The sequence below is a fragment of the Lutra lutra genome, chromosome 2, assembly GCF_902655055.1.
Source record: "Lutra lutra chromosome 2, mLutLut1.2, whole genome shotgun sequence".
Classification (NCBI taxonomy): domain Eukaryota; kingdom Metazoa; phylum Chordata; class Mammalia; order Carnivora; family Mustelidae; genus Lutra; species Lutra lutra.
This window is the reverse complement of record NC_062279.1, coordinates 145,763,267-145,789,494: the sequence shown is the minus strand read 5'-3', so window position 1 is coordinate 145,789,494 and position 26,228 is coordinate 145,763,267. Positions and strand designations below refer to the sequence as shown.

General features: G+C 50.4%; 1 protein-coding gene across 6 annotated transcripts in view; it reads right to left on the bottom strand.

Moving 5' to 3' along the window:
• EVC2 (EvC ciliary complex subunit 2) overlaps window positions 1-26,228 on the bottom strand; it is a 123,369-nt gene that overhangs the window by 96,294 nt on the left and 847 nt on the right. For all 6 annotated transcript variants that reach the window (XM_047718852.1, XM_047718850.1, XM_047718851.1 and 3 more), the window contains exons 2-7: window positions 23,221-23,275; window positions 20,158-20,324; window positions 19,497-19,565; window positions 17,476-17,662; window positions 12,668-12,777; window positions 7,575-7,628 (exon numbers count right to left, since the gene is read on the bottom strand). In XM_047718852.1, the coding sequence (XP_047574808.1) occupies window positions 7,575-7,628; window positions 12,668-12,777; window positions 17,476-17,662; window positions 19,497-19,565; window positions 20,158-20,324; window positions 23,221-23,275 (642 nt within the window). The remainder of the gene's footprint in view (window positions 1-7,574; window positions 7,629-12,667; window positions 12,778-17,475; window positions 17,663-19,496; window positions 19,566-20,157; window positions 20,325-23,220; window positions 23,276-26,228) is intronic.

Sequence of the window (26,228 nt, the reverse complement as noted above, 5' to 3'; positions counted from 1 at the left end):
GATGTAGCTTTATGGGAAGAAGGAGGCTCCATATAATCACTACCACCATTATCATCCTCATCACCTTCACCACCATCATCACCAACATGACTATCACCATCATCCTCATGATCACATCACCATCATCACCATCACCATCCTCATCATCATAGCTGACACATACTGGGCAGACACTAAGTACCAGAGGTGGTTCCAAGTGCTTTACATGCATTAATCCATTTAATTCTCACAATACCATAATTGGGCACTGCTTTAGTCTATATTTTACAAATTAGAACACAAAAGTACTAAGACGTTAAATAAATGGCCCAAGATCACAGAGCTAGTCAATAGTGAACCTGGGTTTCACACCCAGCAGCCAGGACTAGTAGCCCTCATACTACAGCTGCCGCTCTGGGGCTCGGGCTCCAGCCTGGTCTTTACCAGCAGCCCTGCATTGGGTCATCAGGGTCTTGGGCCACTGTGGACATTGTGATTCCTATTCTGAGTAGAGAGCTCACTCTCCTAGACTGAACTAGTAAGGCAGATTTTAAAAATCTCCCAGTGTTGGGCGCCTGGGAGGCTCAGTGGATTAAGCTTCTGCATTCAGCTCAGGTCATGATCTCAGGGTCCTGGGACGGAGCCCCACATCGGGCTCTATGCTGGGCAGAGAGCCTGCTTCCCCCTCTGTCTCTGCCTACCTCTCTGCCTACTTGTGATCTCTCTGTCAAATAAATAAATAAAATCTTTAAAAAAAAAAAAATCTCCCAGTGTCTGGCCAAAAGTTTTCACAATCCATTCTTTGAAACTACCCTTAACCATCAATATCTTTATTGAACTTCTGCCAGAGGCCAGGCCTTCCTCCTTTTTTAGTCTTTGAAACAATACTTTGAACTCAGAATTCTTACATCCATTTCATATGTGCAGAAACCAAGCTTTGCTGTAAGTGTGTTTGCTGAAACTCTCTATTTAAGTGGGCTATTAGGGTTGACTCAGTGTTTGGATGTGGTGAACTTTCTTGACATCTAGTTTATTCAGTGAGCCCAGGGCTACATGCTGGAAGGACAAGGGGGGGAACAGATCCAGGTCCTGCTCTGTGGACCTCACAATCCTGCAGAAAAACACACAGGTAAGCAGGCTGAAGTGACACGGTGTGACTGCGGTGAGGCTGGAGAAGCCTGGAGGAGTGGGGCTGGGAGGAGGGGAAGCCCTTAACCTAGCTCAAAGGACAAAGGAAGCTTTCCATGAGGTGACCCAGGGGCAGGGGAGAATGATCGGGGAGGAGGGCAAGCCGGGCAGAGGGAAGAGCAGGAGCAGCACACACATGTGGAGGAGATGTAGCCCAGGTCCCAAAGGACCTTCAAGGGCAGGTTAGTGATTCTAGACATCATCCTAAGGGTTTGTGGGGTGATCAATGCAGGGTTTGAAGCCAGGAAGTCACATGGTCAGATGCGTATTACAGAAAGAAAGTTAAATCTGGCTACTTCATGACATCAGCCTGGAGGAGGACAAACTAGATGTGACAGCCAAGGAAGAAAGGATGAGGACATGAAACAAGGCTGCGGCAAGCAGTAAAACATGCTAGTAAAGACAGAGGCTCTACTTAGGGTTCAGCTCTCAGCTCTACCCCCTACCACACGGTGGGACCCTTCTGTAAGTTGCAATTTCCTGTCTATAAACTGAGGATTAAAACAGTGCCTATGGTTCCTTGCTAAGTTAAACACAGAATTACCATACAATCCAGCAATCCACTCATGGGTGTATACCACAAAGAACAGAAAAACAGGCGTTCAAATGAAAATCTGTACCTGAATATTCACAGGGGCACTATTCACAATAGCCAGAAGATGGAGAAAGCCCAGAGATCCTACCACCTGATGAAGAGATGAAGAAAATGTGGTCCACACATACAAGGAATAAGATTCACCCATAAAAAGGAAGGAAGTACCAATAAACAGGACAATATGGATGAACCTTGAAAATACCACGCTTAGGAAAGAAGTTGGCCACAAAAGGCCACATTGCATTATATGAAATGGCCTGAATAGGCAAATCTGTAGAGACGGAAGGCAGATTAGTGGTTGCCAGAGGCTGGGGGTAGACAGTGGTGCTTGTCTGCTCGACACTGAGTATGCTAAATGTCGATAATGGTAAATTTCACATGTGTGTACTTTACTAGATGCACAAGGTAGGACCTACTAGCTAGGGGTGCAGGACACAGAGATCAGTCAGTAAATCTGAGCTGCTATTTATTACTGCTACTTTTGGCAAGCTGGAGGGAAGAGCAGAAATTAGAGGAATATTTAGGAGACACAGTATACAGGATCCAGTGATTGAACATGAAATGAATGTGTGGGATGCCAGAGATAGGAACCAGAAATGTCCCTGGATGTCTCACTTGGGAGGCTGGGTGCTGGCACCCCCAGCACAGGGACAGGTGCAAAACTTTAAGCACTTGGACCCTAGAAATCAGCCCCAAGTTAATCATACTTTTGAGATTTCCTCCAGAAATCTTGCAGCCAAATTTCACTGATAAGCATTATAAGTACAGATTTCAAAGAGCCTATTTACCATAAACTTCATGAACGAAAGAATAAGGAAAGAGAACTGGCTCAGTGATCCCAGCCTCCTCATCCCCTGGCCCTAACTTTCCTGCTTGTCTCTGACAAAGAATCAGGTGCTATTACCATCTCTTTAATCATGTATTAGCTGAGAGCTGATTTCTTTGACGAGTTCTATCACTGCATTTATGAAGAGCAATGCTGGACCAAAAAAAAAAAAAAAAGCCTTTCAAAAGGAATGCTTTCAATGCTTATAATTCAACAGCAAGTTACAAAAGCATTAGGAGGAATTGTTTATACAGTTTGACTTCAATTACATAATAAACAAATCCACAGACTTGTAGAAGCAAGAAACCAACATGTCGGTAATAGTCCTCCAGTGGTGGGATTATGAGGTAATGTTATTTTATTCTTCCAGCTTTCTCTGTGTTTGTGTGATATAGAGCAGGCATTTCCTCTAAAAGTCCACAACGGACATCTATTAAATCCTACGCACCTACCCCCCAAAGACAGAAAAAGGTTGTAGAAAAGAGAAGACCATACAGAACTTCTCTGGAAGAGATTTCAGAAGTAATTTTGTTGAAATCTTTCACTTTAAGTTAAAGATCCAAGAAGCACAAGGGGGTCAGTGGTTTGTTGACCTTTGTCACACAGCCCTTGAGGGCAAATTTTCTCTGGGCTTCCCGGCTGACAATCCTGAGGGGGCTGGGGGTTTAGGAGTAATCACTGGTAGAGGGAATCATACTTCTTAATAGAGATTTGCTAAGGTACCAGTCTCCTAAAGAAGTGGATTTGAGAAAAAATTGCACAGCTTGACCCTGTTCCTTAACGCTATCCTCAGCTTCAGGACCCTGGCCAGTTCCCACAGCCTCTCCAGATCTGATTTTTTCAATGAAAAAGTTAAACTAAAGCATCTGTACAGTCTTCCAGGGCAAAAATTCTATTCTACTATCACAAAAATGTATTAAATGCCAACCAGGAGACTAACTCAATGTCACAGAACGACAAGGTTTATCAGGAGTCCCAGCAGCATGGGATCCCAGCCAACGGTAGGACCAGAACACCTGGGGCAGAGTCAGGAACCACAGAGGTGCAGAGGTTGGTTAGGCTCCTGCAGGACGTTCTCCAAAGCACAGGTAAAAATAGAACAGCATATGCAAAACTGGAGAAGTGTGGAAAACAGAGGGACCCAACAGCACCAGGAGACAGCAGAGGCCAACTTTTCTGATGGCTCCTGAATATTAACCTGAGGTAATTGGGCTGAATCCAGCAGGCAATAGGGAGTCCCTCCAGAAAAGGAAAAGCAAGCAGGTTCATGTTTTAGAAAGATGATGATGGCGAGGATATGGGGCTAGAGGAGCTGAGGGCTGAACGGGCAGGAGGCTGGTGCAGTAATCCACACACGAGGTAACACAGGGAAGGTAGACGTGATGTATGATTGCACACCACCCATCTTCTGAGCGCAAGTCAGCGCCCCAAGCTTCTGCCTCCACTATGGTCAAGGGAACTCACTGTAAAATTCTGTATTTGAGAAATTCTCATGTGACACTTCCTTTTTGTTATTAATAGAAGCTCTTTATATATCAAAGATATGGATCTTTTTTTATGTCTGTTACAAGTATTTTCCCTAACTTGTCACTTATCTTTCTTAATGCTGTTTCTAAATGTAAAATTTCCCACTATTTGTGTACTCAAATCCATGGTTTTCCTTCATGGCTTTCCTCATACCATGTGATACTGACCTATATTTACCTTTTAGAAATTGTTTTACTGAGATTTTAATCTGATGAGGGAATTCATCTTTATTTTTCTTCCAAAAGATCCAGCCAGTTGCCCATAAATTTATGAGTGATACATTCTTTTCCCATTGATTTGAAATACCATCTTTATTAAATGGAAATCTGTGTACATACTCTATCCTGTCCCATTGGTCTGGCTTTTCTTGAGTTGCAAACTACATTAATGTAGCTTTATAATTCTTTAACACCTCCTAGGGCAAATCTTCCCACATTCCTCTTCATTGTCACAATGTTCGCATCTAGTTTCAGAAATGTATATTTTCAGGTGAAACTCTGATTAATTTGATCACGTATCTCCCCCCAAATGCTACTAAAATCATTACTGCAACTGCACTGGACATGAATTTCGGGGATGTAACAGCTGGTTTAAACGTCTCTCTCTGGATTAGATCCAAGATCCTTGCTCTCCGGGTCCCTGCCCTGGCACCTGGCCCTTCTTAGGGCACAAGAAGTTGTGGGGAGCTCCAGTCTAATCTAAACACCAATGTCCAGCACGAACAGTGTGATTCCCCCCCACCCCAGACTCTTCATGCAGCAGACAGAAGGGCAAGAGGACCTTGTGATACGAAATGGGAAGCAGTTTTCTGAGGCCTTGCTTTCCTTGGCTGACATCTGCCAGTTTCACCCTTGGGAATGTAACAGATAATGAAGGAGCTGATGGAGTCTCCCAGGGTTCCAAAATCCCAACCCATACAATGGATAGTTAATGGCTTTCCTCCATGTTTTAGCCGCATGACGGAATGTCAGGGGAGCCTCCATCCCCATGCCCTGCTCCTCCTATTCACTCTCGCACTTTCCTAGTGCAATGATGTCACCATGCGGGTGCTCAGTAGCCCTGCTAGAACACACGGTAGCTGGCAAGGGACTTGCCTCATCCATACGTGAATCCACTGGTGCCAGGCCCCCAGGAGACCTGGGTTCACATCCAACCACCAGCCCAGCTGGCTCAAACTCGACTTCAGACCTTCGGTGGAATATTCTAGAATACCCTTCCTCCATCTTGAACCATGTCTTTCCTTTCACTACATCCAACTGAATTCTTACCTCCTCCACGAAGCCTGCCATCTACCCAGCACTTTACAGTCAGTATCTGCAGCATGTATGACCTAGATTTGGGGTCACAACCTCGCAAATTCAGTCATGGCAGTTGTGTGTTGACTTTTTTCCCCCCTCGTTTAAGGTCTTAGTGAGGGCAGGGGGACAGTGGGTGCTGGGTGATCTGAGTCTCCAGGCTGCCCCAGACTCCACTATGCCCTGGAATCTTGCACTGGGCCTGACTCACACTTATAGCACCTGTATGGCCCCCGTGGGCATCTGGGCTTGAGACCCCAATACCTGACGTCATTTACAATTATCACAGAACACCTGCAGGGGAGTGATGTCTGCAGGTGCATATAATGATGATGATGATGATGATGATGATGATGATGATGATAGCAAAGACAGCGGCTGATGTTAACTGAGCCCTTACAAAATGCCAGGCACTGTGTCGCGTGCTTGACAGACACACTATCATTCATTTCACGGCTAGGAAATTGAGGCTCGGGGAGGCAAAGCACGCACCCACAGTCACACACAATCGGTGGACTGGCAGGGATTCAAAGCGAGGCCCTTGGTCCAAGGACCTGCTGTCCCCACAACACTGTAGGGCCATCACATCTGTATACCTCATCTTCCCGCTCTGTGGCGATCTCCCTGAATGTGGTCCACAGGGCAGGGTCACCTGGACAAGGGGCTGTGGGGCTGAGATCCAGCCCGGTGCTCCACTGCCAAACCATGCACCTAGGAGTCTGCGCCCCAGAGTGGGCACCTACTCCTGCTGCCTTTGAAGGCAAGGTGTGCGCTGGAGGCTGCCCCAAAGACCTGGGTGTGGCTCATCTCCATCCACATGAGAGGGCCTGGGGCTTGGAGGAAGGGCTCATAAACATCAATTAAGCAAACATCTTCTGACTTCTATTACAATCACGCAGTGACCGGACACCTGCTCCACCGGGAAGCAATCACCGGCATTGATGACAATCAACAATCAGCTCAATGGAGGGATATTTACCTATCAAGTGCCAACCCAGAACGTAAGGCACAGAGTGGAGTGCAAATATGACGCGGACACGCCCTCCGGAGCGCACAGACCAGCCAGGACCATTGCTGGCTCCTGTCTTCCTGACTCCCCCGCCCCTTCCCCCCATAAATCCTCCCCTCACTAGAGCCAGACCTGGATTTTGTTTCCATCTCTTTAGCGCAGGGATTCAGCTCCCCAGTGTAGACCATTGCCCAACAACAGGGCCCCGGAGCCAAAGTGCTTGTGTTCAAATCCCAGTTCCAACCCCTATGAGAAAAGCACACACGTGGCACGCCCTGGAGTGCTATCCTCTGAGAGGCCAGCGTGCAAGGCAGGGAGCCGTGACTGGCATCTAGAAACTTGGATTTCGGGAGGGTTCCCACCATTCCCTGATAAGAGTGGCTCACCGCACCTAACCCGTCATGCAAAGAATGTAGTTTACACTGAACACACTCCTCCGGGTGGTCTGTGCCATGCACAGGATGCCGTGTGCCCAGCCCCCAAAGAAAGCCCAGGTGCTGGTCTCTGATGAGCTGCGCCGTCACACTCATTGCTCAACAACTCCGTGCATCCCGTGGGACTCCACCAGGAGAGGACTCTGGAAGCTGGTGCCCGGCATCCTCCAGACTTCGCCCCGTGCACCTCTGCCCTTTGCTGATTGGACTCTGGATCCTTCTTGGTAATAAATCAGCCATGAGTATGACTATGGATGGAATCCTGTCCTCCCAGTGAATCACAGAGCCTGGGAGTGGTCCTGGGAACCCTCATGCTAGCCAGGCGATCTTGGGCAAATTACTTGGCCAACGTGTGCCTCGGTTTCCCCATCTATGAAATGAGGATGATTTTAACATAGAATCTACGCCCCAGGATTGTGATGAAGACCACACAATTCAGTGCATGTCAACTGCTTAATGTCTGGCCCCAGCAGATGCTGAAACAATGTGAAATGTGGTTACAAGATGACACCTTGCCCAGACAGACGGGCCATCCAGGGAACGAGTCCGACAGCCTCCGGCCACACTGGGGGACCCCACACTGCATGGTGGTCTGGGCTACCAAGGCCAGCAGCCACCCCCTCCCCTTGGTCGTGAGGACAGCCAGACACCAACACACCAGAGGCAAGAAAAGGCACACTGGGGGGGGGGGGGGCCTGGGGGCTCAAGCCGTTGCTCTTACCTTTATCTTTTCTTCAACTGTTATGGTGAAAAGGGCTTGTAGCTGGGTTCTGTTCTAGAAAAAAAAAAAAAGAGAGAGAGAGAGAGAGAGAGAGAAAAGAAAACACTTTCGTCAACAGGTGTTGGAGCCTGACACAGAAAGTATCATTTGCTGTATTTGCAACAGGCCATGTCTGGAGCCATAGGAGGCCCTTGACTATTGGGGGCCAGGGCTTGTGAGGATCTGAAAGTCCCTCCAGGTGGAAAGGTCTGTGGATCTGCAGTGTGTCCTTCTCTCCTGGATGCTTGTATGAACGGAACACCAGCTTCCCTAACTGGCAAGAAAGCACAGGCCATGGGCCCGCTGGTAAAACACCAGGGGGTGGGGTCAGGCTGGACGGGGGCTGAGGACCCATGCCAAAGCTCAGGAAGGAAGCTGTCAGGCCAGCTATCTGTCCACACGCGCAGTATCTGAGAAGACGCACCAAGAGAACACACTTTGTTGGGGGGATGCAGGTGGAAGATCTCGAAACTGAGAGGCAGTACAGGGAGGTAGTCAGAGCCAGCTGCCTGGGCTCGCACCTGGCCCCGTTGCTCAACAGCAGCCTGACCGTAGGCAAGACATTGACTTCTCTGTGCCTCCGTTTTCCCATCTGTAAAACGGGAATCCTATTCAACTCGGTACGGTTGCTGTGAGGATTAAATTAGCTAATTTAGAGTCTGGCAGTGTGCCAAAAGTATTGCTGGTGTTGGCTGTGGTCGGTGATGGCGGTGGTGGTGCGGTCAGGGTGTATAACCCAGCCTAGAGGCTTGGGGCATGATGTCCAGTGAGCGAGGCAACCCCTGCTCATTCCATCCCGGCTGCGGTCCAGCCAAGGTGCAGCCCCGACCTGAGCCCCACGGTTACCATAGCAGCACTGGGGCAGCCCAAACCCATCACGGGCCAGCAGGACACCCTAGTGGAGGCTCAGAAAGGACATAAAAACACTGCAAGGTCCTTGTTTAGGGGAAAAAGGGAATTTTTAAAAATATGAGTCTTTAAAGAAAAGACACATATGAAACAATCACCGTCCCCTCCCATTCCTGGATTGTGTCTGTTTGGGGATATTCACGATACTCTGTGAGTTTCAGGGTTGCGGACCCGGCAGCCTGAGGCTGCATTTCAGAAGCCCACATTCGATCACATTGTTTGATTCCCTTCTCTCCCTCTGGGCCCCTCCTCCGTGTGTTTTCTGACATTCAACGTCTAAGCAGAGAGAATCTGCAAGTATGTTATGACGCTTGACTTCATCTCCTCACAAAACGTAAGTCCTCATCCCTGTGCTTCCTACAGAAATTTCAAGGCTTGAGAAACACGTTTGAGATCATGGCCTGAAGTCAGAAAACGCTGGCCCAGCGAGATCCAGGGATGCGTGTGTGAGGCAGGGAGGACATTTCATAATATAGTGCAAGAAACTGGAAATGGCTCTGGGGCTTTCCCTCTCGACCATCCATCGCGTAGGGCCTGTTTTATCCAATCCTGTATGAATCTGGGGTACACGGGCATGTTTGAGAAAGCAGCTTCCAGATCCAGACACAACGCACATCTGACGGAACCACCTCCGACCTGACGATTCGTGAGCGTGAACGACAGCTGTCCCCACCTGTAAGGGCCTACTTAGCCAGAGTGAGCCATTTTGTTGTTTATGCAGTAAACTTAGATTGAACCTGCCCCTTCCCCCAAGAGAAAAGCGCTTAGAAACAGAATTGGTGAAATACGGCCAAATAGCCCCCGATAACGGAGTCCAGATTCAAGGACGTGTCCGGCCAGATGGAAACGTCCAATCAAGGGAAAGCGCACGTATTACCCGCCAGGGAGCGTGAGCCCCTGCCTTTTGGACACCAGACAAAGGCGCCAGTTCTAGCCAAGATCATAGGCTGAATTAGATGACTATCATAGGGTAGAATGTAATTCAATTGGCCACCTGTGTGTGGCCAGGCTCAACCACATGGCCTTTACTCTATATAAGTTAGTCTGTGAGGCTGGGAGGGGTCGCCTCTTTGCAAGAGACGGCCCTGGCCGGTCAGTTTGATTCTCGATGCTTGGCGCGAAATAAAGCTTTGCTTGACCTTCGCTTTGTATCAGTCTCGTCCTTTTGTCTACGGACCCTTTCACCACCCTCACCGGCTGGGGGTCCGTTCCCGGATCCCCCACGGATGCCTGTGAAACCACGGTCAGTCCCCAACCTTAGACACACCATTCTTTCCCATACATACATCTCGTTTAACTGATGAGTTAGGCACAGTAAGAGACTGACAGCAATAACTAACAATAAAACAGAACGATTTTAACAATGCTCTGTGATAAAAGCTGTGGGAACATGGTCTCTCACTCATCCCTCTGTGAAGATCTGCGAGAAAAAACGCCTGGTGATGAGACCAAGTGAGATGAAGGGCAAAGGGATGGTGACATGGTCTGAAGTTGCTATTGTCATTCAGACCACACATCAGGAGGATCTGTGCTTCCGGACCACAGCCTGAGGTGGGAGGTGGGCGGGGTGAGGGGGTGGGGACTCCTCCCGTCTCCTCTGCTATGCTCACGCAATTCTAAAACGCCAGGAAGAGATCGGGGGAGAATCTTCCCACTCCTCTTGTCGTTGGGGTGGGGACAGTGAAGCCCAAAGAAGTGGCACTGCTTCTGAAACTCAGCTGGGCAGTGGTTTCTAGGCGCGGCCGTGACAGACCTTGCCTCCTCTCTATGGCCAGGATTCCATCCCATCGGGCTCGCACCTGTTTAAATCTGTTACTGTTTTCTCTTTTGTCATTTAAGACATCTTGGGACTGAATGACAAGCAGAGCAAACCATTGTTCTCATGTGCAGACTCAGCCTTGGGTCATTTTCAGCTCCAGATACACTTGATCTTCTACAGGTCATGGAGAAAAGCCTCACAGTCACCCAAGCGACAGTCAAGTCCAACCAGATGAAACAACTTGAGAACAAAGTACAGGAGCTCCTTGTCAACTTCCAGCATGTAATCACTCAGCAAGTACTGGCCTCCCAGAACTCATCTCTCTGGCAGGAGCCAGGTCGGTACCGTGCTGCTGGTCGACCAGAGCCGGCAAGCAGAAGCCCAGAACGCAGGCAAGTGAAGCTTGGAACTCTGGAATCTTCAGGAAGCAGGTGTGCTGTTCACGCTCCACCTGCAGAACTGCCCAGAGAGCCCCTGACGGTTTGGAAAGAGTAGGAAATTGTAGACCACTGCACACAGACACATCTCATGTACCCCCACGGAAGACTGGAGACATTGCCAGAAACATCTCTTTTATGTAGATGAGAAACCTGAGCTTCAGAGAAATCAAAAACTAAACCTTGCCCAAGATTCCTTAGTTTGCGGACTTGTTCATTCATCTATTCAGCAAATATTTATGTAGCATTGACTGTGCACGGCTCTACTTTTGGCACAGAGAATGCAGGTGTCAATAGGAAAGATGAGGTCCCTGTTTTCATGGGGCTAATAGGGGTGGGGGTTTCCTAGGGAAATAAAGTCAGTATAACAGACAGGTGAGACACCAAGCAAAGGAACAGATGAGGGGCCCTGTAGTGATTGAGGAGCCCCTTCGTGCCTCACCTCCATCCCACCTCTATTCCACCCCCCATCCCACCTCCATCCCTCCCCACCCTCCCTTCATCCTCCCCACCATCCTCCCTCTATAGCACACACCCACCTTCCCCAGGTGCTTTCAGGATCTTGAAGTCCTAATGCTCTGTCAGGAGGAGGTGGAGGCTTTGGTTTTGTTGAAGTTCTGAGTTTCTACCCTTGATTTCTGTCTGTTGCCTTCTCCCCTTCTGATTTTAACTCACTTGGTTTGTGTCCTCCGAAATTGGGACGGTATTTCTTCTGGGTGATTTTATCTCTATTTTTGTATCCTTTGTTCTCTGTTCCTGACTTTGTATCTAATTATTTTCCGAGACATTGGTCTCTTCTGACAGTTTGATTTAATAGTTTCCTTGTATCTAGTCTTTACGTTTTTGGAATCCCCCTTTTTATCTCGTTTTATCTAGTATTTTTTTTTTCTCTCTTATTGTGGCAGCAATGCCACACTCAGATCCTTGGGACTTGGGTGGAAGGAGCTCGCAGCTGTGCGGTCCGATTAGGATTCTGTCCTGGGACCAGGGCAGTCGTGCTCTGAGCCTCACTTTTCCCACCGAGCGAAAGGTACTTCCTCCAGAGGCCAAAGTCAGAACAAAATGACCAAAGTAGCTAGAGCATGAGCACCTTGAGGACAAGGACAGAAACTGCTCCTGCATCCCCAGGATGTGAACGGTGCCGGGCAGGACACGCAATGAACCACATTTGATGCATGCACAGATTAAAAGGTGAACGAAACGAAGATACAAACAGTAATTTTGTTACAGGCTGAATTGTGTTCCCGCAGAATCCATATGCTGAAGCCTGGCCCCCAGCACCTCACAGCGCGATGGTATCTGGAGGTGGGGACTTAACAGAGGTGAGTAACATCAAATGAGGCCATTAGGGGGGTCCTGATGCAATCTGACAGGGGTCCTTGTAAGAAGAGGGGATCAGGACACAGACACATACAGAGGGATGCCCACATGAGGACACGGGGAGAAGATGCCATCTGCATGCCAAGGAGGGAGGCCTCAGGAAGACCAGCCCTGCTCACACCTTGATCTCAGACTTCCAGCCTCCAGGATCATGAAAACATACATTTCTAGGCTGTGGAACTTCGTCAGGGTAGCTCCTAGTGAACTCATACAAACAGAAACTACGGGTTGAGTGCTTATGACATGCAAGGCACTAAAAAAAAAAACTTAAATCTACTGACATTTTTATGATAATTCTACGTCAGACCCACAGGAGTTAAGGCATTACTAGAGGTCCCACTGAGATGCTAAGGGAGCCAAGTTCACAGCAAAATGTGTGAGATTCCGGGGCCCACCCAGTTATCTAGAATTCAGTATTAATGAAGGAAGGAAGGAGGGAAGGAAGGAAGGAAGGAGAGAGGAAGGGAAAACGTGAAGGAAGGAGAGAGGGAGGAAAGAAAGGAAGAGAGAAGCTAAGAGATAGTGGTCTAAGTATCAAGGCTTCTAGAAGCAGAGTAAGGAGGACCTACCTGTGCTGAGCTCTGAAAGGTGAGCTGGGCAGGAAGCATCAGGACCTCTCCGCTCCCCACTTCTCCAGCCTTGATGGAAGCTGTGTAGCTGACCAAGAAGGAGTCTCCCACTGCTCAGAGAGAATGCACATGTGAGTCAAGAGGGCCCTTCCGCCAGACCCCAGACAAGACCCAGGTCAAAGGAGTCTGCCACCACAGACGACATGGCCAGCAAGGGTGCCGCTCAGGTCTCGGGTGCCCACGATGGGGACAGGGATTTGTGTGTGCCCACTCATGGGGTCCCTCTTCTTCACCTGGAAGAGGCTGTCAGCAAGTATAAGGAGCCAGTTAGGGCCCCCTGCTGCCCCCGGGCTGTCTTCTCTGGGTGCCCCCCCGGCCCATCCAGCACTGCCCAGGACTTGGAGGGTCAGTATTCCTGATCCAGGGTATCACTAACTCCCACACTTGGGAAATCCAGAACCTTTCTGTTTTGTTTGGAATCTAGGCAAGGATCTCTATTTATTCTCCAAGATTCTGTTCACACAACTAAGGAGAAGAGCCTTAGATCAGACTTGTGGGCCTCGGTGGACAGATGGACATGAAGCTCTATTTTGACCTCTCTGAGCGGCTGGTTCTGTGAGAATGGCAAGGGGCGCCAGGAGGCAGGACCCAGCACTGTGGATTCATGTGGGGTCCCCTTGGCCCACTGGTCTCTAGCTGGCCCTCGACGGCTTCATTACAAAAATTAATCGTCTGTATTTAAGGGAAAGCTTCCCTGGCTCAAAGCTCTCCTTGGTAAGAAGTCAGAACCGAATATCCAGGATCTCTGGAGAAGGCAGCTCTGCTCCCAGACAGGGTCCACCCTCAGACCCCAAGGTGAACAAACAGCTGGGAAAGAGAGGAACCCCAGATGTGGAGGGGTGTGGAGGGGCCACCACTGCAGGCTTCTAGCTTTGCAGGAGGCCGCACGTTCTCAGCCCCGCTTCCTGGAGGGACCTCACAACTGATGTTGGAGACGGGTCCTGCCCACCTTAAGTCCCAACAGTGGACACTTCCCATGGAGCGGACGTTCTCCTGGGCTCTGGGCACCCAGCAGAGCCCAAGACACTTTGTAAACTAACACCGGAAAGACCATCTCTGTCGCGGTTTGACAATAGCCTCTCACCTCAGCCACCACATGTGGAAGAGCAGAAGGCGGGGTCTGGGGACATGGCTGCACCTGGAGATAGTGGGACACTGGCTTCTCGTCTGCACTGGGCAGTGGTGGGGCTGAGCTTGTGATACTTCCTTATTTTTTTTAACAGCTTTGAAATAAAACATACATATCACTCAGTCCATCCATTCTAAGTGTGCACTTCGAGGGATTTTGTGTATTGAGAGGTCTTTGAGCACACCGCAGTCTGATTTCAGAACATTTCCATCACCCGAACAAGAAAGGCAGTCACTCTCCCTTGCCACGCCAAGGCCTAGGCAACCACTAATCTGGTTTTGGGGGGTCGGGGGAGGGTAATAATTTGTTCTTTCTGGACATCTCCTAGAAATAGAATCATATAATATGTGTTGTCTTTGATATCTTTCACCGAGCAGATGTTTTCTGAGGTTCCTCTATGTCATGTGTGAATCTGTAATTCATTCCTTCTTATTGCCAGTTGTCTTCCACTGTAGGGACAGACCCAGGATGCCGCTGAAGGGACCCCAACTCCTTCTGGACAGTTACAAATCTCAGGGTGGGGGAGGAGCTGGACAGAATAAAATATTAAGAAGAGGGCATATTAACTTAATTTGAGTATGTTGGACTTTTGACTTCAAACTTACAAGGGCAAACATGTTGATTCCTTTTGGACTTGAATATACTTGGGTTCCTATTTGCAGGGAATTATTTCCTAAGGTTTTCATTTCTCCCTGAGAATTTGCAAAAAGGGGGCGCCTGGGTGGCTCAGTGGGTTAAAGCCTCTGCCTTCGGCTCAGGTCATGATCTCAGGTTCCTGAGATCGAGCCCCGCATCGGGCTCTCTGCTCGGCGGAGAGCCTGCTTCCCTCTCTCTCTCTGCCTGCCTCTCTGCCTACTTGTGATCTGTCAAATAAATAAATAAAATCTTAAAAAAAAAAAAAAAGAATTTGCAAAAGGGAGGTGATGGCAGATCACTGCTGGAAGACCTTTATGCAAATGAACTCAGTGTTGGCCCCTAAGGACCCTGCAAATCTTGTGACCCACCTGGTTGACACGCGCCTTGTTGACTAGTGGGGCAAGACTTGACTGAAAGGTATCAGAATCGGAGAATTCCCAGCCTTGGGTGCAGTGGTACCCTTTGAGTTATCGGGTAATGCAATGCTCTGAGTCAAAACCTTCACAGGACAGAAAAACCACCTCTTTTACCCACCAGCAGTCCCCAAGGGACAGACACAGGGGTGAAGGGTGAGTGGTTTGGGGGAACAGGGCTGTCCTGAGTCCTGACCAAGGCTGATCTCCTTCCCCAGGGGACCAGAACTGATCTGCAGATTCGTGAGAAGCCCCAGGAGTGTGGTAACAACACACGAGGTCCTCGGCAGAAGCTCAGGCTCACCACACACCCCTGACATTTCAGTCCGCAAGCACGGGTGCCCTGCCTGAAATAGGGTGGGCTTCTTCCCAGCACTCCTCACCGGGCAGCGCACTCCACCTGATGATGGGAGGAACTGACCCAAGGTAGTGGGCTGCTGGCTCAGGGTGCCAGCCAGCAAAGGACAGTGGGGGACAAAGCCCATCCTGCTCTGTGGGTCAGAGACTAGGGCTGCCTGATCAGCCTAAGCCTGTCCTCCTGCTCTTTCTCCACCTGTAACAGGGGTCAGACTGTAGCCCTCAAATGCTGTCACGTGCTTCATTTCTCAACACATGGAGACCTCAAAAAAAAAAAAAAAGTAAAGGAGAAGAGAAGTGAACACCTGTATTTTCATGCAATGATAGATCGTGAAACTCACAAAGACAGCGTGAGAAAAACAACTGAGATGATTCCACAGTGAAGGTCCTGTGATCGGACCTTACCTGATGCAGTGGCTTGTCACCCTCACAGCCTGTGCGCCAGACCCCCGGCCCCACAGGGAGCCCTGAGATGGACGGAGGAGACCTCATAGCCTGCGATGCCCAGAGCAGGAGGCAGAGGCTGAGGAGGTGCCCTGCACCTGATCCGCTGGGGGACGAACAGGACACCACTTCCCCTGCAGAGCCATCACCTGTGCTCCATACAAGACACACACACACACATACACAAAACCAATCCACAAAATCACTACTACTGATATGGGGACCACTTCTTGGGTCAGGCTTTCCGTGAAACAACTCCCTTCTCCTTACAGTCCCATCCTGAAACTGTCACTGTCACCATCCCTGTGGGACAGAGAAGAGGCTGACACTCTGGGATGTGCAGCGGGCACAAAGCTTGGGGTTGGTAGGGCTTGGCATGCAGCGCTGACCCTAGGCCCCGGACAGGTGACGTGCAGGAAGGCAGGGAAGTGAGGAGCAGGGGAGGGGGTCTCCCAGGAAGACACCAGGGCCTGAGCAGATGCCGATGGGCAGGGGAGAGTGACAAGTGTGGTCTGTGTGGCAGGAGCGCAGACGCTGGGAGCCACTGGGGCTACGAGAGGAGAGAGGCAGGCCTGCTGGACCAGGGGCTGGGAGAGCGTGGGGAGGGCCATGGGCAGAGCTGGGGCACATGGCCTTGCTCAGTCTCTGCCATGACTCTACGAGGTCCTGACAGTCACACGTCACATCCCAAGTTCAGGAAAACTTAGTAATTTCCAGAGGTGACCAGCTCCGAAGTGGCCAAGTGAGGAGTAACATTAAGGTCCATTCGAGATGGAGTGTGTGCTCTGCTCACTCACTTCAGGACGCAGTCGGGGGGGATGGGGGATGGTTATTTTTCCATCTTTGAGGGAAGGCCCTGAGGATCTCTTGGCTGGGACATATCCTAGCAGTTTTTACAATGTTGCTTAAACCACCGCCGGCAAAGAGGTAGGTGGCTGCCTGTGGGCCAACCTGGTAGCTTCTGTCAAGAGGATGTGGTCAAGCAGAACTCCAAGGCCCTATCTAGGCTCAGAGGGAAAGTGTGGCCTGACTGGTGAGCTACGCGGGCTCCGTGGAGAAGTCAGTCCTGAGCATGTGAGAGTATCCACAACAGCACGAGGGTCATGTGGTCTGTTCCTCTGTCAATGAGACAGGGACTCAGAGTTAAGGAAGTCTCACCCTCCCAAGAAAATGGACAGTCCTGAGGTCATGGTAACAACGAATCCCAGAATTTGTTGAAATCTGCTTCATTAATTGCTTCAGGACACACGGCTCCAAAGCCAACCGGGGACAATAGTGCTCAGAACGCTAGCCCCTCAGTGCGGAGGTACTCCAGGGAACACTCGAGAACACGCACGAAGGTCTCATGCGCACGCTTCCAGGGCCAGTGTCAAACCACTCCCACCTCGAGCAGCCCCCCGACAGACAAGCTCTGCATTTCACTGAGGGATGAGAAATCTGGTCTGGTGGTGGACAGAGTTTGGCTATAAACTCTGTTTCGTTATGTCTGGAATTCTTCATAATAAAAATTGATACACTAATAAAAATACTAAAAATACCTATTTCTTAACAACTCCTCCCCCAAATCTGGCCTCTCTCTAACCTCAGTAACAAAGCCAGCTTTTCGGGTGTGGATATTGAGTGCTGGTCTCCTTTTTCAATACCCGATCGTCAAATCCATCGTGTGTGAACACGTCACATGTTGAAGAACACTCCTGTTGCACATCACACACTCCAACAGCGTCTGTAGGTTCACCTTCCCTCCCTGACTTCATACTCGCCACTATTACCTTGCAGAAACTTCTTCCTGAAAGCCTGGAATCCCGGCATGGTCTGGTTTCCCGTTGACCCCCTAATGGAGAGGCCAGTGATGTTGTCGAATAGGAGCAGATCGGAGAGGTTGGTGGCCGCAGGGGTCCTGGTGTTATCTATGAGCAGTCTCACCTGAGCTGTCTGCGGTTCGCTCTGCCCGGACACCTAGGACAGGAGATGACAAGAGGGCAGCTCTGCTGGCAAGTCCCACCTCCTCATGTGACCCCCAGCTCGGCCTGCGTACGACCCGTCCTCGGGCAGAGGGAGGGCACAACAGTCTCCCAGGGGCTGGAGAACTTATCGGGTCTGATTTCAAAGGCCCCAGGTTATGTTCTGACTCACTCCTGCTAAGCTGTTGCTTGGTGACTCTTTCAAAGTCACAGGAACCCTGAAATGCAGTGAAATTGTTCCTACATGGAAACAGAAAGAAATACTGGAAGCACAGAGCCAAAGTCAGGTTGGGGAGATGGTAACCACTGGCATCACCAAGAAAAAGCAAATAATGGCTCCTTCTCACACCATCACTTTGAAGGCTCAGCCATTTCCCAGAGCCCCGCCCAGGGCGTCTGACTGCCATTTGACCTCCAGGATGGAGCGAGCTGGCAGGTCTCCATCCTTCTGACCAGTCTACCCCAGGCGGGCTCTGCTTGGTCATGGATTTGAACAGCTCGACTTCTGGAAGCTGTCCAGTGGCCCCAGCAGCTTGGCTTCCAGCCTGGGCTCTGCAACCTTGCCCCATTCCCACTCTCAAAGCTCTTCCCAACACCCCTGCCCCGCTTCTCCCAGCCCTGCTGGAATAGACAGCAGGGGAAGGAGGGAAGCTGGGGAAGGAGGGAAGCAAGGTCTGTATATGCAGATACGCGCGCGCGCGCACACACACACACACACACACACACGCATGCAGACAACAGAAACAGCTCCAGGAGGATGCACGAAAATCTGGTAGCACCAACTCTATCCAGGAAGGGGAACAGGACAGCTGAAGGCCTGAGATAAATTGAGGCTCATACAGCAGAGGGCTAACTCCGCAAGCGTGGACCACCCAGACCCCACCCACCCAGAGGAAAGGACTGACTCCTGACCAGCTCCTGGGAGGTTGACCTGTAAAGCACTTGGACCATCCTGCCTGAGAAGAGAACCTTTATATACCTGGGGCCTCGGGCCACCGCTGGCTGTGATTGGTGTGCTAACTGGTGTGATTGGAGGTGGGGGTCTTGAGCCAAGCTGTGTCAAGGGGACCTCTGGAGCGGCTAGAAACCAGTTACTGAGGTCAGCCACACAGGCACTGCCTGTCTCCGTGAGGGACCTGCATTAAAACCCCTGGACATCGAAGTTCAGGCGAGTGTCTCTGGGGGACAATACTTGGCATAGGACGTCACACATCACTGCTTTGGGAAACGAAATGCCGGCCGCAGGATTCTACCAGGAAAGGACAGTGGGAAGCTTGTGCCTGGTCTCACAACCCCATCCTATGTGCCTTTCACTTTGCTGACTTGAATCTGCACGCTTCTGCTGTAAAAAATTGTAACTATAACTGTGAGTCTAACGGCTTCCTGGGTTATGTGAGTCCTTCCAGTAAAGCACGGAGCCCGAGGGAGGGTGGTCCTGGGGACCCCCAACACAGCAATAATGTGAAATGCCACCTCACAGGGATCAGTAAAGATCCAAGACTTTAAAAACACTGAATAAAATATTTATACCACCAAGCACCTTATCAATGTTAAAACCTGAAAGAAAATACATCATTCTTTCCTTCCCCTTCTAAATGACCACAGTGCATTTTCACAAACAGGAGTTTAATTGTTACCAAAACTCTTGGTCCTGGTGCCATGATATGAAACAGAAAATCCCCTGTACAATACTTTATCCCTCGTGTGTCCAGACACAGGTGGACAGCCCCATGACTTGCCACTCCTTATATACATAACTCTACCCAGACACGATTTGGTCAAAATCCAACTATTTTCTCTTCCACTATGAACCACCTATGAACACTTACCACGGCACATTTCTGAAAAATCACTCCGTCCTCAGCAGTCCCTGGAACATCTCTTGAGATGTCTCTGAACTACAATAAAATAGAGAAACAATTAGAAAATGAAAACCACTGCGTACTATATGTGTTTCATGAAAGTACAAGATGTTAAAAAAAACTAAAAATAAGGAAATACATGTACAAGATGAATTTTGAAAGGAAGGATAGAGATTGACTTCTGTAGTCTAATAACTGCCTTAGGTAATCTTGAAAACTTTTTTAGGAAATCATTTAAAGGATTGGAACTTTAGCCCCTGAGGAGGGAAGAACGTGGGCGCGTGGTCACACTGGAGCTCTCCCCTAGTCCAGGGGGCTCATTGAACAATACCCTGATCATGGGAACACCAAACACCGGGGCTGATGCTCGGGCGAGAGGAATGGGGCACGTGTTTATACCGCTGGCAGCAAATCGAGCCCGTTAAAGCAGAACCGGGAGCCCTGCTTCAGAAACCGCCTCCACCGCTCAGATTCACACCCCCTCTTCACCTCCAATACTAGATCCTTCGGTTTCGAAGGAATAAGCTTTTCTGAAGAACACAAGCCCATGGCATCTGCTACTCAGGGGGCCCCAAACCAGTTTCTTTCCAACTTCTAATTCCATTAAAGGACCAAACGTGCGACTTACCAGGCGGTGTGTTACAGGAGACTCTCTTTTAAACAGAGTCTTCTTGGGCCACGAGGGTGTGAAAGCAAGCACAGACTGAGTCCTTGGCCCTCTAGAGGGTGCCAAAGTCTGGAGGGGATTAAAGACTTCACTTCTCACGCTGGATTTCCTTCCAAACGGTGCTCCCACTGCAAAACAGCAAAGCGCGTGCGTGACAGAATGCAGGAGGCAGTAAGACGTGGGGGTGAACTCAGGACGTGGACCACATGCATGAGGAAGGCCCCTGGAGGGTGCTTGCTGAAACTGGGTAAGTGAATGAATCAAGAAATGAATGACTGCTCATCTCTTTGCCAGGAAAATGAGGTGTGTGAGATGTGATCCCCTTGCAGTGGGGAGGGAGGTGGGCTATGAAGCCTAAGGAGAATGCTTCTCAAAGAGTGTACCGCAGGCTACAATGCACATTCCCTCCCAGATCTACTGAATTAGACCAGACAGTGGGTGAGATGCCTGGGAGATTCTACCCAGATGCAAACTGGGATTTGATTAAGAATGACTTTATTTTTGGGGTACCTGGGTGGCTCAGTGGGTTAAGCCTCTGCCTTCGGCTCGGGTCATGATCTCGGGGTCCTGGGATCGAGCCCCACATCCGGCTTTCTGCTCAGCGGGGAGCCTGCTTCCTCCTCTCTCTCTCTCTGCCTACCTCTCTGCCTACTTGTGATCTCTGTCTGTCAAATACATAAATAAAATCTTTAAAAAAAAAAGAAGGACTTTATTTTTCAGTCGTTCTTAGGGTGTTATTGATAACAAGATCTTTATAAGTGCTTCTGAAAACTTTTACAATTTCAGAATCTACCTAGGAAGAAAGAAAAACTTGGAAGAAAAAAAAAAAAAGATGTAGAACTGGATCCTGGATACATTAGAATCTCATCCCTTATAGTGTCTGTGGTTGAGTCAGGTCAAGGTCATGACGTTGGAAAGGGGATCTAAGTGAGCACGGGGGACTCGCCATAGAAGCAAGTGGGCACTTTCCCAGGCCAGCTGTTGACTCAGTCGGGAGTGTCTGAGTCAATCCCATGGGTGCCAGGGAGATGGGACATCCATTTCTGGACCCTCACCCTGCCCCTCAGGCTAAGGGACATGCTTTCTTTGCAGATCTGCTGGATATAAACCCTTAAGGCCATACTGGGCTTTATCTCTGGTGCACCTGCTTATGCCCCCTGGTCCTCAAAGGCCCAGCCACAAGCTCTCATGAAGACTTGAATGAGGGCAGGTGTTGACAGATAGTACAGAAGAAATTCATGCTATGAAGTGACTATTACCACCCAGCAGGTCACCAGCCAGTGGCCTCCCCATTCTTGCCACCAGCAAGTGGGCCCGTCTGTACCATCTGTGCAATTCTTTGGTTACACCCTCACTCTTCTGCCTGTGGCTGTCACATGCCTGGAAGCCTCTCCTTCCATCCCCTGGACCTGCTAGATTGTCAGTTCTCAGGACGGTACTGAGGAGCCCCTCCTCCAGGAAGCCTTCCCTGAAGCCTCTCCTAGTGGCCTTGCCGCTCTGCCCCTGCTCTTAATACAATCACAGAGTAGTAGCCGGGCTCCCTTTCCCCAAGGAGTTTGCCTGTTGATGAATAAGAGGTCTCTAGGAATGCAATGAAATCACCTAAACTTACAGTACTCAAGAGAAAACACTGAATTTTGTAAAATGTGAAGTCTGCAGAGGGTAACAAAAGACACAGGAAATACTTTTTAACTCCCCAGTAAGTGAGATCTGTAAAAAACAAGATCCCCGAGGAAGGTGTATTCACAGTCTGTGCCGAGGAGACTCTGGATGGAAAGACGGTTTTTCACCAAGGCCCTTCCTCTACTTAGGAAGTGTCCTGCTCAGTTTATGCAGACAGAGCAGGGCCAACCTGGACCCAAGCCCATCCTGGTCCCCAGGAGGCAGAATGGGGCTCAGAACCCAGAATGCTGCACCTCAGCCCCAGGGATGGGCTCGAGGATAGGCACCAGCCTCAGGCTGAGCCCACTGGTCTTCCCTGGAACTCTCGCCAAGATATGCGGAAGCCTTCCGCTGTATAAGTATCAGGTGTGCGGTTCCCAAAGGGCTTCCAGGAATGAGGGAATCAGAGGAAAACAGAGCTGAGACGCAGAGAGAAAGGCACAGCCCTGGCATGCCGAGCCCCTGGACCAGCAGCGGCTGGGCCTGCCTGGACCAGCAGCGGCTGGGCCTGCCTGGCTCAGTTCTAAGTCCAGCGAGTTCTGCTTTTCTTAGGTGAGTTTCGGCTCAATTTCTGGCACCCGGTGTGGTGGGCGGAGTGATGCCCAGGTCCTAGTCCAGGGAACTGGTAAATATGTCACCTTGTGTACAACAAGGGACTTCCCAAATGGGATTAAATGAAGGTCCCTGATTTAAGGAAACTGTCTGGATTATCTGGGTGGGTCAGAAATGTAAACCCAGGTGTCCTTCTAAAGAAAGAGGCCGAGGGAGAGCTGACAGGCAGAAGAGAGGAAGGCCATGTGCTCCTAGAGGCAAGATGCTGGCATGCTGGCTCTGAGATGGAGCAAGGGACCAGGACCCACGGCAGGCAAGGAGCGTGGCTGGGGATGCTGGAAGAGAAGCAAACCTTCTCCCCAGAGCCCCGGAGGGAGTGGGCTGTGCCCACACCTCGACTTCAGTCCAGCCACGCTGATTCCCAACCCACCCTCCGGAATGCTAAGAGAAGAAACCTATGTTGTTTTAAGCCACGAAGTCCACAGTGATTTGTGAAAGCAGCCACAGGAAACCCACACACCTGCTCATATGCACATTCCCTATTCCATCCATCGGACCCCTTCAGGGGAGAATGCGGGCCGGCCACCTTCCCCTGATTCTTGATCCCTGCACGAGGGCTCTAGCCAGCTACTGGGGGTGGGGGGTGCACACACTGCCCTTGCTCTGCAGGTCAGGGGGCAACATACCGCATTTGCCCATGGTAGGCACCACAGCAGGACAGGGCATGAGGGAGTTGGAGGAGGAGGTCGGGGGGGGGGGGGCATGGCTTTAGGGTCCCATGAAGGAAAATGAAATGAAACAAAAACTTACCTGCAGTCTTAAAGCCAGAGCTTTCCGCACTGGGCCAAATCAAATGGGGCAAGTCCTAAAAAATCCAAAAGTCACTAATGAAGAACATGAGTATGAGAAGTGCCTACAAGTCATTTTCATAAACATGGAGAGGAGCTACACTCCTACCCAGAAATCTGAAACAAAATGTTTCCAAGTGAACCATCCCCACCAGGAGTCCAGGATTATCCCTTCTTTCCCACAGAGGCCAGCAACCCAGCCACGACTGCATTTTGGGAAGCTATCCCGGAAGGCAGCCCTGCAGGGCCAAAATTTCATGTACCCAGACCTGAGTTCGAATCCCAGCTCTGCTTCTCACTAATCCTGCGACACTGGCTGGTCCTCCAGCCTCTGAATTCCCAAGATCTTGCAAATTCCAACAGAGAGGCTCATAAGATGCCAGATATGGAGTCCGGAGAACTGGGTTCTAGCGGGAACCATTTCCTTGCTTGTGTCCTTGGCCAAGTCTCTCAGCCTCTCTGAGCCTCACACCCTCATCTAAAGAGTGAAGTCTTGGGGCGCCTGGGTGGCTCAGTGGGTTAAAGCCTCTGCCTTCAGCTCAGGTCATGATCCCAGGGTCCTGGGATCGAGCCCCACATCGGGCTCTCTGCTTGTCAGGGAGCCTGCTTCCCCTCCTCTCTCTCTGCCTGCCTCTCTGCCTGCCTCTCTGCCTACTTGTGATCTCTGTCAAATAAATAAAAAATAAATTAAAAAAATATATATTTAAAGAGTGAAGTCTCTTTAGAGACTATTTAGACTCTCTCACCCCAGTCTAGACTTGCCCATCCAGCTCTCTACCATACGTGTCTTCCTGGCCAAAGTCAGCCAGACCAGAACAGATTTCCTGATGGCCCCACAGGGCTTCGGTGTATTAGCCAATGGTGCCTCTATTCTTCCACTTGCTCAGGCCCAAGTCCTCGGCTTCATCCTGGACGCCTCTCTCTCTCTCTCAATCCACAGCTGATCCCAGCAAATCCCACTGGCTCCACCTTCGAAATACGTTGGAAACCCGCAGCTAGCAGCCCACCATTCACCACCCTGGTCCAGTACTCCTCCGCCCTGGCCTGGTCTCCCACCCACCTCCTCTCTTGCAACCGCTTCTGCCCTCGTCCTCTGTCCTCACCCCTGCCACCGGGGTGCTTTAGAAAGATGAGCCACAGTGTGTCAGCTTCTGGCTCCAAACCCGTACAGCTTCCACCTTACTCAGAATAACAGCCAGGATCCTGGGCATAAGCCACGCGGCCTTCCCTGATCTGGCCCCTCCTCAACCTCCTGGTCTCCTGTCGTCCACCCACTCCCTCACTCTGGGGGCCCCCAGGTCTCCTTGCTGCTCCTGGACCACACCAAGCACACCCTGCCTCTGGCCTCACTATCACAGCACTCGGGAAAGCTCTTCTCGTGGACATGGCCTTGCCCTCCCTCGTTCCACTCAAGGCTCAGCTCACCTGTCACCTCCTCCAAGCACGCTCCCTGACCACTGGCGACTAGAGCGCGCTCACTGCCATCTCTCCCAGTTCACTCTGCCCGCTGTACTTCTCTCCGCAGCCCAAACCACTGCCAACTACGGCTCAGATTGGCACCACTGTTTACTTCCTTCTCTTGCCCCAAGAAGGCAGATTTCTTAAGACAGCCTGCTTTGTTCTCTACTATCCCAGCACCCAGAGAGGAGCCCGCCACCCAGGAAGCCGTCCCCGAACACCGGAAGTGAATGGCTGACTCAGAGCCTCTTGTCCACTTGACCCTTCACGGTCTTCTCTCCTGCCAACAAACTCCCAACAGAGCTTTCTGCCACAGTGAGAATGCTGCAGAGTCTGGGCTGTCCTCAACATAGTAGCCTCTAACATGCATGGCCATGAAGCACCTGAAATGTCTAAATTTAAATAACCACACGTGGCTAGAGGCTCCTGCACTGACGAGGCATCTTGGGCAACGTGGGAAATTGCTGTAACTGGCTCTGTTTCCCCTCTGCAACAAGGGACAGATGATAATTTACACTAAGCATGTATCTTCAGGCACTTTCCGGTAGAGCCTGGGGACAAGTGTCCACGAGAATGTTCTGGCCCTGGTTTCTCAGAGATGAAAGCAAGTGCAAAACAGGACAGGTGAGTGGGCTCTGAACCTGGAGGCCTTCTTGGGAGCCTAGCACAGGCCTGGGGGTGGGGCAGGTTTTCTCCCCTGCAAAATGAGTCAGACACATCCTACCTTATGGACAGGAGCAAGTGGAAGGACCTTGTGAAAATATTCTGTCATGGGACTTTTTTATTTTTTTTTATTTTTTTTATTTTTTTTTTTAAGATTTTATTTATTTATTTGACAGAGAGATCACAAGCAGGCAGAGAGGCAGGCAGAGAGAGAGGAGGAAGCAGGCTCCCTGCCGAGCAGAGATCCCGATGCGGGGCTCGATCCCAGGACCCTGAGATCATGACCTGAGCCGAAGGCAGCGGCTTAACCCACTGAGCCACCCAGGCGCCCCTGTCATGGGACTTTTTTAAAGCTCAGTAAATTGATACAGGGTTATTATTCACTATTCTCTAGTGAAAATCTAATAACAGAAAATGAACAGAATCTCCTTTAAAGATTTACAGATTACAACTCTGTAGCAAGCGTAGCAAGCCCCTTGGGACCTGCCAGGAGAGAACCAACAGAACCAGGGAAGCCAGCCCCTGCGGGTGGGCAGGGAGGACCCCAAGGCCATGAGGGGAGAGACCACTGGACAGGGCTGTCCTGGGAACAGAAGACTAGCTCTGCCAGAAGTCCGTGAGAGGGGGTGAGGGCTGGAGAGGGAAGTGGCCATAGGTACACAAAGGACAGATCACCTGTCCTGGACACCAGCCATAGGGGGAAATGGGTGAGGGAGAGCACAAATTAGGGGGTGGAGGAGACTCAGAAGAAAGTCACCAAAAGCCAGGGGCTAAGTGGTGGCCACTGACCAAGGGGACTGGGGCGGGGGTTGCAGACAAAAGCGGAACTCGAGGCCAGCTTTGGAGGAA